Source organism: Pleurodeles waltl, chromosome 1_2 (genome assembly GCF_031143425.1).
Source record: "Pleurodeles waltl isolate 20211129_DDA chromosome 1_2, aPleWal1.hap1.20221129, whole genome shotgun sequence".
Lineage (NCBI taxonomy): Eukaryota > Metazoa > Chordata > Amphibia > Caudata > Salamandridae > Pleurodeles > Pleurodeles waltl.
The window spans coordinates 1,233,415,383-1,233,428,432 of record NC_090437.1 but is presented as its reverse complement, the minus strand read 5'-3'; the positions used below and the strand labels follow the sequence as shown (position 1 = coordinate 1,233,428,432).

Here is a 13,050-nt window from a genome sequence, read left to right as displayed (position 1 = left end):
GCCATCCTAAGTACTTCAAAAAGGTACGTTTGAAGATACTCAGACATGCATGCAACATTTGGATGTATTTTCGGAAGGTGCTAGAGATACCGTATTTTTGCAGCTCTGCCCCCATTTGGGATTCTCCTGGTACTCCTGATTGCCTTACTGATAAATTATCAATTCCTTTGAGAATGAGTGGGATTGTAAGATGGGGCCAGATAATGGAAGGACCAGAATTGTTAAGCTGGTCGACACTTTATGAAGGGACTGGAGGGACAGTTTCTAAATTTAAGTATCTTCAGATAGCTAGTTGGGTTAAATCGCAACAAACAGGAGAAATAGGAAGGAATATATGGGAAGGGAAATTAAACCAGAAAATCATTAATAAAGAAGTTGCTCTGTGGTACCATGCTCTGTTGGAAGCGACAAAGGATGGGGTATCCCTTCCCTTGTTGAAGTGGGGGGGGATTTTTCCAACTTTAGATGTGAAAACATTATGGTATAGGTCCTGTTCAGAATTGTGGTTCACGACCAGCCCGGCAGAGTTGAAGAAAAACCATTTGTTCACACTTCATAGGGTTTACTGGACACCGGCCAGATTAACAGCTATCGGGAAAATTCAGAAAAACTGTCCGAGGTGTGGTGACGATAAGGCAAATGATATACACATGTTTTGGCAATGTTCAAAGTTGTGGGAATATTGGGAGGAGATAAGAAACACTCTAAAGATAATATTTAATGTGAACGTAAAATTGGATCTTTCTATGGTGGTGTTTGGGGTCTGTGAACAGGGTATAAATCATCAAAAATTGTCAGCACATCAGGAACATTTGTTGTTTGTATTAATGCTTTTGGCTAGACGAGAAATTTGTCGTAAATGGGTTGACCCCTTTCCCCCCCGTTTTAAGGATTGGCAAATATCTGTAAATCGAATGTGTATAATGGAACAACGAGGTCCCCTTTCTAGAAGGGATAACTTTTGGATGAATTGGGAAAATGTCTATCAATAGTATATTATTATTTTTTTTTTTTTTTTGTATATTATTGTTTTGCTGTCTGGTCTCCTCCTCTTGCAACTTAAGTCCAATGATTAGTACTCCCCTTACCCATTACTGGGCGTTGCTTTGGTTATGACTAGGTTTCAAAGAGAATAGTAAATCCTGGTCGATGGCATACGATTGGGAGAATAATAGTAGGTAGACCAGACGGGACGACCTAAGGTTTTCGTTTCCTCCGACCAGTACTATTCTTCTTCTACCAAAGCATGGGTGATAATTATGAGGACAAAAAAAAAAAAAAAGGATGTTTGAAAGGCAAGCCCATGAACGAGTGAAAGTGATGGGCGTGAAGTGGTTGTGGTTAAAAGCTTACAGTATTTACAACAGGTCAAAGGGCTTGCGCATTTGACCTAAAAACACCCACACATTCTCTTGTCTGTGTTCTGAAGTCCTTAAACATGCTGATTCATTTTTTTTCAAAATATGTTTTAAGTGCCCCTAAAAATCCACTCTCCTCTCTTTTTCCACTGCCACTTAATCCCTCCACCTGTCCCAATTCTCATATAATGTGTTTTAACAAAATATCCCAGCCTGACCATTGGGAAATCTGAAACTCACATGCCTCCAATCTTAATGATCACGCTACACCCCTGAAGAAAGTGAGAAAATACTTGAAACAACATGGAGGAGAGAGATGCAGGGACAGGAAGAACCTGCACTGCAAGCAAGAGCAAGGAAGTACCACAGAACCTCCCAAGCAGTGCAGAGGAATGTGACGCCGCAGGTGAGCAAAGCATGGAGGACACTGAGGACCACAGCGAGGGATGATGGGCGCCGCCTCCTGGGACCAGCGAAGCCTGCAAAGTGGCTACAGTCCCGGAGGGCTGTGGCCTTTCCAGGAAGGTGTCAGGGTGAGTTGATAGACCCTAATCAAGGTCGGTATTTGGGAGGGGAACAAGAAAAGGGACAAACAACAAAGGGGGGCATTTAATCCCAAATCTAATACAATTTGTGGAGCGTGACTGTGCTACCAGATGCCCGTTTCCAAGCACCTGTAGCAGGTCAGGGAAGGGAGGACAAGGTTCAAACGTCCATCAGAGTAATCCAGCCACGATTAGAAGTAGGCATGCAGGGTTCTTCCTAACGTTAAGGAGTCTACTTTTGAAGCACGGTAAAAGTGAAATCCATTGCCCAGGAGGAAGACTTTGATAAGGAAGTTGCAACTCAGCAAGCTTCAGGAGGCACCTCGTCAGCTGACAGCGTGGCACTACTCTTGCACAGTAGATAGGCTCAAGGTCAAACAGATAAATGTGGATGCATTGTTCCGGTGGTAGCCACAGCACTATCTTGGAGATATGATCTGACTGCTCTGCTCTATTGCATAAACAAGACTGGCACTATGATTCTGAGTGTCATGTAGTTTATGAAGTGTTTTGGCCCAGGTCCCATTGAGAAAAAAAAAGTGATCCATGAAACGCCTGAGTTAGTCGCAGTCCTTTATAATCTCAGGACAGTATTCCAGCTCATTAGCAATTTTTTGGGGCATTCACATATTTGTCATAAGCAAATTAGGCTTGAAGACTTGGTCATGCTCCAAGGGCAGCAGTAGAGCCCAAAATTCTAAGCAAGGTCTCCTTTTCCTGGAAGAACAAGTAAGCCCAAATAGTTACAGCCTTTTGGACCTCAAAAGTGAGGCAACTTGTGTCTAGTAACATAGTGAGCACGTAATCTACACCTCAGCACACTCCTGTACTGAGGGTGCCTATCCTGAACAAAACAAAAAAGTGATGAGTGGAATGCTTGATTAATCTCAGCCACTGATAATTACTTGGGCTGCATTCCAGGACATTAGTATTTAGCCCACTATGCCAACAGCCCAAACTGCAAGGCCGGGTTTGATTTAGACCAGAATACCTCAGAGTTGTAATGCAGGCCCCGGTGGGGAAGCGGAGCCCCTAACTTTTCAGGGCCCCCCATTACTTCATAGGGCCCCCATTCAGCCCAGGGCCCATGAATAGATGTGAGATATGGGCAACTCAACAGCAACTCCTCATATTCTGCAAGAGGGGAGGCATCCCACTGAACACCCACATCACTTTCAGTCTTTGGCCCTGATCAATGAGTTCTAATTTGAGTGCAATAGCAAAGCAAGCAGAAGGCCCACATCTGAGCACGTCGATTGCACTAAGGGCTTCTCACTTTGAAAAACAAAAAGTGATCGAAGGTATGCTTGAATTAATCTCAGCCACTGGTAATTACTGGGGTCTCATTCCAGCCCAATGTTTTTCTGTTGCAGTTGACTACTGCTAGAATGAGTGCAACCAAGAAAGAAACCGGAGGAGGGAGAGTGGAAGCAACCTTAGGTGGTGGCAATGTTGACTTGCAACACCAGCGGCAAAACAACTGAACATCCAACAGATGGTCCAGTCATAACTCTGGGGTTCAATGATCAGTCCAGATATGCAATTACAGCCTGAACAGATCGCTCAAAACAGTGCTGCAGTAATTTGCCTGTATTGAATTATGGAATATTGAATGTATTAACTCTGCCTGCTAAAGCATGCAGTTCTTGTAAATCAAATAAAACAATGTAGCCTACTGTTTTACATCACCATGCCACAAATCACCTTATTTTTCATACAAGTAACCGGATTTTCTATGTGGTTTGGGTGTGCCTGGTACTGTGCAGGCACAGGTGGTGCTATTATCAAAGACTTCATCCTCGTGCCACTGTTCTGCTTCACGCTGCCCTTTGCAAAAGCTACAATTACCCAGTTGACGGTCCTCAGTATTTGTGCATTAGATTGTGAATTCCACTATATGACTCTCATATCACATTTGTGAAGGGAGTCATCGCGTCAGCTTTTTAGACCTCGTCTGTGACAGCGTATGAGCTGTGTGCGCTCTTGCTCACAAGAGATATCGAATACAACAAGGGGCTTGCAGCCCACTCATTGATTAACATTCGATGGCTTCATTATCACTATTATTTGCTGCGTTCTAATTGGCCAGCTCATGCTGGCTTCACTTCCTCTTCTTTCAGCTGGAGCATGGACCAAGTACAGATTGCTTCAGTTTGATTACTGTCCTTCACTGATCACGCTGTGATTGAGGTACTACTTTTATTTGTTCTTCTTCTCTATCACTCTTGTTGAATTTCTTACCATCTGGATCTATGTTTTACTATGCAAAGGAGCACATTTCTCATTTGAAATGGATGCTTATTGTGACAACAGATGTTATCAGCTTTTATTATGACAACAGAGGTTAGCTGGTTTCAAATATATTTTCACTAGGACATGGGTGCAACTGTTATCTTTATGTGACAGGATGTTTTGCCAAATGACATGTTTCCTTTATCACTCATGGAGAGACTAATTGATTTACTCTGAATCACAGGGGCATGGTGCTGAGATCTAACATGAATTGGCAAAGCCAATAGGTCTCGCCTTTATGGCTCTGCCATTGCCTTTTGTTCCTGCTGTATAGCATGGGCATTTGCAACGTTGGCACTGATGTTTAGCCATGCTGTATAGCAGTATGGCTGCTGTGCAGCATGGCTAAAAATAATTATAAAAAAGCGCTATGATGCATCCATCATTAATGTACTTTTAAAAAAAGGAGTGTATTAGCCATGGCTGCATCATAGCAGTTTTTAAAATTTGTTTTAGCCACCATGCGAAGCATCCTTCATGCTGTACAGCACGGCTATAAATCATTGCCAAAGCCAATAGCTCTCTTAGGCGAGACCTTTTGGCTTTGCCAGTGCTTGTTGGTTACTGTTGCTGAGCTGGCTGGATGTGTGGGGGGGTGTCTGGGAGTGGGCAGTGGTGTAGCAAAGGTCCCATGGGATCTAATGCAAGCCCGGTTTGGAAGTAAAAAAACAGCTATAATAGGAGTGCAGCTGGGCACCGGTGCCACTCTTCCTGCTGCATTTTTATAGCTACCCCCGGGGATTGCGCTGTGGAAATGTGTTTGGAGGTGGTTGTGGACAGAGTTGAGGATGCATAAAACTTCTAATGTATGAGCCCACAGAGAAGCAGTTTTTAGGAGAAGACACTGATGTTGCAATGTGCCTTGTCTGTGCTGAGAAAGCATCTTTCCTCTGTCCGCAGGCATCCCGCTGCGCCAGGGATTTAACTATCACTGCCCATCGCTCCAGTCACGGGTTAATGTTTGAGCCGAGTCATAAAAGGCGTTGCATCACGCGGCCTCTGACCGCTTCTCAAGGTAAGCGGCACCTCATATAAGCGGGCACCCTCTGCAGGCTGGCACCTTCTCTCCTCTGCCAACCGCACCCTGGAACTCAAGCACCATGAGCTTCTCTGGCAAATATGAGCTCCATTCCCAGGAGAACTTCGAGCCCTTCATGAAAGCCATCGGTGAGTGACGCTGAGCGGCAACTGGCACGTCTGTGCCATCGCTGGCACCTACTGGGTGCATCTGTAAATTACCTTGGTTTCCAGAAATGCTCACTTTCTATGTGCATGTATAGTGCTTGGGGAATGTTTCATTTTCTTCCACAAATTAGGATCTGCAAAACGGGAAAATACTTTTTTAACAAATGTTGTTTTATGTGTGTTTTGAATTCTTTATTAAGAATATATTTTTTTTTAAGAATGGCTTGTGTTTTCTTACAGAAATTGTGTTCTGCACCTCAGTTCTTGATTATTTCTGCTCTGACTGGCAATTGATATTTGCATGAATCACTTTTTTCTTTATATTGGTTTGCTTTTTAATTGTATGTATTGTGTCAATTCATTGAGGGGGTAAAGGGCTAACTTGCAATTAACCATTGATCATATTTTGGTGCAAAGTCTCTTACTGCTTTCTTCTCTCATCATAGCCACTGCTTGTGTCTGTGGTAACTCCTGTCTGCTTAATCCGACACTAAAACATTTTGCTGCAGTTATTTGGGTGGTGGCTTTGTGTGAAATGGGTGAAATGCAAAACCACTTGTTGCTGAAATGACATGTCGTCTTCCTTCAGCACCAGAGGATGCCCCGTACCTAGAACTGTGACGTGTAATTTATGCTTTATCAAGATATCTTACACCTGCAACTTCTCCTTCTGTGAGGCCATTGTATCCATGCACTGAGCCTCGCCCTGCAGCGCCCTGTGCTTGCACACATGCAGTGCCTGGAATCCGTGTCTTCTTTCTGTGCGCTTTACCCTGAATACTACGATTGTATATTATGCACTAGCTGTCTAGCCATCATGCTCTTAAACGTTCTGTCAAGTGCTACAACGTCCTTCATGGATTGCCCCGCTCTGTAGAAAAAAAACCACACCCAAGCGCTGATTTGAGTGGATTGAATTGATGACATTGCATTCTTGTAACAATATTCGCTGTGATCAATGCTTAATTTGTAAATAAAAACGTGTCGGTGCCCAAAGCTCTGTTGTGAAACACGCGGCTGCTGCATTTAAATGTGCGAGCACGGAATACAGAGGCAGCGTAATCCTGAAATCATCCACGACCTCTCAAATCCGTTCACGGCCACTCCCTGCCCCTTCCGCTCCCTCTTGCAGCTTTCTGCTTTCTCCCTTTCTGGCTCTTTTTCATTTCTCTCTACCTCTACCTTTCCCATATGTATCTTTTGCTCACAGTAAATGCCTGAGGCAGAAAACTAAGTGCCGGTCCTCATAAATAAGGGCCTGTGCCCCGCACCGGAAACCACCGTCTCAAATTAAGCACTGACTGTGACTGCGATCTTTAACTTTGACATGTTTGCACGCAATGAAGCACTCCTGCCTGCGCTAGGCATACATCTCTGGGACGGTCTCCTGTGATAAACCCAAGGTCAGGGATGATGATGAAGAGAGATGTCCATTTGCAGTACTCTGTCTACAGATGTGTAGCAGATGTGTAGCCGTGCTTGAGCTGAGTGTACAGTGATGTGAGGGTCCTCCTGCACCTCATTTATAGCTCTATTTTACTAGACAATCCAGGGGAACATTTTCTTTGCTTGCATTAGGACTTTTAGCATCCTTGCTTCCCCACTGCCTAGAATGAGCGGATAGCAGCCCCCCAACCCCCGCGTCTAAGGTTGCCATGCCAGCCTGCTTGGCAAATCTGTGCCCCATTCTTGTTCGAACCATTGTGTGTTGTTTAGGAAAACTTGATTTTTATGCAAAATAACAACTTGCAATTTCAGCCACAACAAAACCACTCGACTTAGCAAAAATTGCTCCTTGTAGGCATGAAAATGCCACATTGGAGACATCTATGAAGGGCAAAGGTGCTCACCATCGTGGGCACAGATAGTTCACAATGAGCCAACAGGGCTACGCTAAAATGGTAGGCTTCAGAAAAGAAGGGGTGTTTAAGCTGTTTGGTGGGGATCCAGGGTGGGTTGAGGGAGCTGAGGGTGAGCAGAGGGGATTCTCATACTCGGCTAAAGGGGGGGGGGGCATGCTTTACAAGGATGGTGCACAGCAAACAGAGCAGGGCAGGGTTTGGTGCTCACGTGAACAAGAGGGCGTGGCGTGTGAACAGAGATTTAAACTTTGCAGAAGTTCTGTGTCAGGAAAGGCATGTTATGAAGAGCCTAGGGGTTCACACTGAGAAGAGGGGTTCAGTCCACAGAAGGGGGATCAGGGTGAGCAGAGAAGTTCTAGACAGAGGAGATGGGCCTGAAACATAGCAGAAAACCTGGGTTGACCATAAAGTTTCAGGTAGAAGTGGGGGAGCTCAGTGCGACTAAAGGGGTTCAGATGGAAAAGAAGGGGTTCTCAATGAGCAGATGCGGCTCATTCTACACTATAGGATTACAGTGCAGAAAAGGATGTGCGGCCTGACCAGTGATGAGGGCGTTCATGCTCAGCAAAGAAGGTTCATGGTGAGCAGAGGGTCTACAAAGCTGAAATAGCTCTTCAACATGAAGTCCAGAGCTCCTTGGTGGTGGGGCCGCCTATGTCAAAGTTTGCAGCAATCAAAAACACTAAAGTTGTCAAATGACTTCTTTCGCTGAATTTTGAAAGGTTTGAGTCTCAGTGTCTCTTACATCACCAATCAATGGAGCATCAAATTCTCTGCGTTTTCCTACACTTCGGGCTCCCCGTACCCACTATCCTCACTTTTACCTGCAGGCCTCCCCGATGAGATGATCCAAAAGGGCAAGGACATCAAGAGCATCTCAGAGATCGAGCAGAACGGCAAATCGTTCAAGGTGACTGTGACAACAGGAAGCAAAGTCCTCGTGAACGAATTCACCCTGGACGAGGAGGCCGAGCTGGAGACCCTAACTGGGGAGAAGGTCAAGGTAAGGAAGCTTGTCCCCCCTCACTCTTCTCTGACCTACTCCAGCAATTAAAGCAAAAAGGGAGCCAGTCTTCCAGATTTAGGGAGTCAACAAGGCTTCTACGCCCAAATATACCTCTACTGTGTCACAGCCGCCAAGGTGATGCTCCAAACACTACAATCCAACATTCCACCTTCCCCAGTTGTGTAGGTAAATCACCTACGCCACCATGGAGATGATATCGTTTTTTGATTTTTTAAAGGGGCAAAAGCTAGTGCATGTTTGTAAAGGAGAAATAAAAATATAGGTATTTTCTTCTTTACATCTCCTTAATTTCAGCTGGACTGGGGGTTGGGAACTACCCACATGGGGTTAGATTTACGCAGCATTGTCTAGCCTTTATCCCAGAACTGGTCAAGTGTGCATACATTTATAAGGCGGATGATCCACATACAATTGAACAAATGCAGTTTATTACCGTGAGTGACTGTGTTGATTCTTTGCATAATTTATGCTACACATCTATACATTAAAACATGTTTAATTTCCAAACGCATGTGTCCGAGGATTGCCAAAGGGCGCGATTGTTAAAATCTGGGCACACTCAAAGGCAGCAATTTTGTAGGTATTGGCAAATTCACACTTTTCTGATCTCCTAGCTGTATGCATAGGGATCTGGGGTAAGTTGTGTAGCTAGAGCAGTGAAATGTGCAAATCAATGTATTTACATGATTGCATGTAGAAAGGATAGCACATATATCACATATAACATTATTATTGAACAAAACAACACAAAACGAAGCTAATTTTCGAAGTGGTGCATGTTCCTATCGATATCCATACAGTCCTGGGGCACTTGTGCATTTAATGTATGCAGTGTACACATTGTGCGTGGGCGCTATGAAACGCACCTGGATCAGGAAAAAAGCAGAACAAGTAAACTTGTGTTTCTGTTGACACAGTGTCTTTAAGGTGACAAATGATGGAGCTATAAGTTTGTCACAGTTTGCATCGGTGCGCTTGAATCACTGTGTGCGGTACAGGGAGTGCTATGTTCTCCAGTGAGGTGAAGGGCAGAGAGTAATCAGAAACCTTTCTGTTTGTTTTCTCCCTGGGAGGGACAGGGTTTTATATCCGCTCTCACATTTCTTATTGACCCAAATGCTGCTATTCTATCCAGATTCTTTATTGTAGGTCATAAACCCGAGGGGCGTGTTCACCAGGGAACAGGACCTGCAAAAGCACTGTGTGATTTCAGACAAAGAGTAGCTGACCCTGGTTCTCCAATTTCACATCATCCTTACCATGTATGAATCCGCCTGTGTCCAGAAGGCATATCCAAGAACCCCCACCCCGAAACAAATGTAATTAGGGGGTGCTTCCACCTTGTACCCCGGCGCCGGCCCTGCTGGAAGTTAGACGCAGCAGATCATTCTGCAGTCGCACTTGTCTAGCGCTTCGTACCCCTCACAAAGCGCCAAGGCACATTAGCCACGAGGAGCATTTTACAGGAAGAATGTGCTGATTGCAGTGTCCACTGTCTTGCAGCATACAGATGCGAAGTGTGAGTGGCCGTGATTGGTGCATCTGCCTTGACCTCACGAGGCACGTGATGCGAGAAAGAGGCGCGAGAGACAGTGGGTGTGCACTTTACATTAATGCTTTGTTGCAGAGCCAAGCAGAGCTTTTTCAGCGCTACGCAGAAGTCTGCGAATTCCGCCCAGGCCTATTTCTGACTTTAGGACTCAATGCTATTATGGAAGCATGGAACCACAGTTCCCAGAATGCAAAGCTCTGCAGGCTAAAAAGTCAGAGCTCTCTGAATGTTTAATGAAAGGAGCTGAATGAATACCACCATTAACTGAGCTATTTTTGTCATGTCATGTCAGGTCATTGACATTTTGTGTTAGGTCCATGTTCTTACCTACTTTTTGTCTCTGCAGTCAGTTGTGAAGCTGGAAGGGAACAACAGACTGGTGACGAATCTGAAAAGCATCGGCTCAGTCACTGAACTCTCTGGGGACATTCTCACAAATGTAAGTTCACGATCTCCCGCTGCTCTCTGCCTCTCTTCACAACTCGTGATCGTCTCTCTTCTATGTCCTCTCACATTCTCTCTCCTCCGCCATCTTTGTCATTAACAACAATGGAATATTTAGTTGACAAGCTGCAAATGGTTTCCACAGGAACCAGGTGTGGCATATGGGGTTTTAGGCTTTGTACAATATATGGGTTGTAGAAAAATGAATACATATTCTGCCTGTTAGTTCAAGTTGGCAGTTGAACCCAGTGTACAAGGCTGCACACTAGTAGCTAGTCTGAAGACTAGAATCAACTGGTAGATGTCTAATACAATAGACCCCTTTGTGTGTACGTGGTGTATATATTTATTTTCCAAATACGCAGGTGTATGCATAACTGTTTTATATGTATATAATTTATTAGGAATCAGCAAAGACTATCATTCTTCACTGTTTGTGAAAAAACTTTGATGCTTAGAGGATTTTTCAACACAATGAAATACTAAAATAGTTTCCATGTCAGTGCACACTCATCTACAAAAATGCAATTCCCTCATCCCCACTCAGGGCCTCACTCACTCACGCACTAACTCACTCTTTCACCTCACTCACTCACTCACACATCCCCTCCCTAACTCTTCTCACATCAATTTCTAACGGGTCGCCTTACTTTGTATCTGACATTAAAATGAACAAGGTGTTTAAACCACCTGCGTTTTTTGGGAATCAGTTTCAAGAAACAGAAGGGACACTGTTAGACAGTCATAGAATAGAATGTGGCAAAGAGAAGCCCATGGGGTACTGGATAAAAAATCACTGGAAGACGATCAGGTCCTACTTCCGGGATACACGTGGGGAAATGACCTACTGTAGTGTAATCTAATGGAAGGTAACTTCTGGTTGTCAAATGCCGTTTAACCTCCTGTGTCATTACAGGAAAGCACATTGCAACATGTAATTATGGCGTTGCACCACTACACTAGGTTTGAAACATCTTTATTGCAAACTTGAATATGAAAGATGTTATTGAACAGTGAAGAATGGCTGGTGTAAAGAACCAGGAATAGTTCCAGCACTGGGTGACCTCAAGCTGGTAGATTGGCAAGGGTGGTAGATTACTGGGTTGCAATGTAGTCAGACGGGTTGCATGCAGCTAAGCAGCCTTGGCATGCTCACCCGTCTCCCAAGCTCTTTAATGAGTAAGATATTGTTAAACAGTGTAATTGAGCACTGAGTTTAGGAAAGCGGTTCATTAGGTGTAAGATCAACAAAAGTGGCTGCATCACCATAGATGTTTAAGAGGCTTATGAGGATGCTGGTACAAAGGCAGACACTACTTTAATGCTGAGTCCTCTTTCTCATTTCAGGTCTTGACCGTCGGAGACCTCACCTACAAGAGGGTCAGCAAGAGGATCTGAATGCCTGCACACTCCCCTATGTGTATTGTGTATACTTTGTGTAATAAACATCCATTTGTAGAAAAAATGTGATCTTATGGCTTCTTTTAAATTACAATTCACTTAATACTCACGGTTTGTTAAAATGTCTTACAAAACAACACTTATGCAAGGAAAGCAAAGGAGTGAGCTATCTTTTGACTGTGAGAAGTGACCATGAGTACAGTCCTTCTGTTTTAAATCACAGACATCCATATCCACATTTCCATACCATAATTTGACTTACTTCACACTAAATCACAACGCCAGTAGATAGAACCATCTCAGCCAGCTTCCTCTTGATGTAAACCCAAAGGGATTCTTTCCAGTTATAAGAACTTTGACCGTATTGTTTCGTTGTTGAAGTTTCTTCATTTATTGCATTTTATTACTATTATTTTCCATTTCTGAGGATATTTATAAAGCGTGGACTCTGGGAGCTAGCGCAGTACTTTATAAAGCACTGGGCATCACCTCTTCCTACGCACAAGATATAGGCGCTGGTACACATACAGATGTTTCCAAAAGCAGAGAAAGAGCAGGACGCATTACAATTCCAGGTCAACAAAGTTTACAAGGCAAAGATACCAGAAGTGACATGGTGCACTGCACCCACCTTGTAGTTTCTGTGAGGGGGGAGATGAGATGGTGAAGATGCAGTCAGAACAGTACTAGTTTGAGTTTATTAGAGCCCTGATTCAATTAAACTCTTCTCATCTACCACCTAAAATGATGATAGCAAAGGCTCTCATGGTATGATAAAGTATTTTCAGGAGGCCTGATTCATCAGGATGTGGGATACCTGAGCCCTCTGGACCATGGTAGTGGAATGGTTGACTTCCCGTCAGCAATACTGTAAGAGTCTGATTTGCCGGATCAGGAAAATCCATGGCACCCAATGGTAATAGTCAACCTGGATTGAAGGGATGGTTGCTCAGTTGAGGGTAGCGCTATGCCCTGGGCTGCATGTAGATTGCATCCTAGGTAGTAATTGCCACAGGTAGGACGGAAACTCGATGGTCCAACCACCCATGACACCCACAGAGAAACTATGACCATTAGGGTCTGGTTAGTGGACCCAAGAGTAAAGTACTGGTAGAAAGGAGCTCAGGTCTGGTGTGGAGGGCCATGAGTTATCTACTCTAGCAGATGATGGCCCTCAGAATTGCACTGGAAGGGTCATTACTGACCTGAAACCCTGTGCTGTTCGAATGACAGATAACAGGAAACGTGGACCAGGTAAGCCCCTGCAAAACAGAAACAACAAATGCCACCCTTAGGAGTTAGGGCTGTGTGCCAAACCAGAAAGATGTAGATTGCCAGCAAGTGGTGAGGGTGGAGAATTAATATTGTAGTCCCCGATTTGCGA

General features: G+C 44.3%; 1 protein-coding gene across 1 annotated transcript; it reads left to right on the top strand.

Annotated features, from left to right (window-relative positions):
- The first annotated feature begins 5,208 nt into the window (after positions 1–5,208).
- FABP1 (fatty acid binding protein 1) lies at positions 5,209–11,730 on the top strand. The gene is made up of 4 exons (XM_069204502.1): positions 5,209–5,362; positions 8,073–8,245; positions 10,168–10,260; positions 11,613–11,730. Exons 1-4 carry the CDS (start codon positions 5,296–5,298, stop codon positions 11,661–11,663), a joined length of 384 nt encoding a protein of 127 aa, XP_069060603.1. The 5' UTR covers positions 5,209–5,295; the 3' UTR covers positions 11,664–11,730.
- The last annotated feature ends 1,320 nt before the right edge of the window (positions 11,731–13,050 follow it).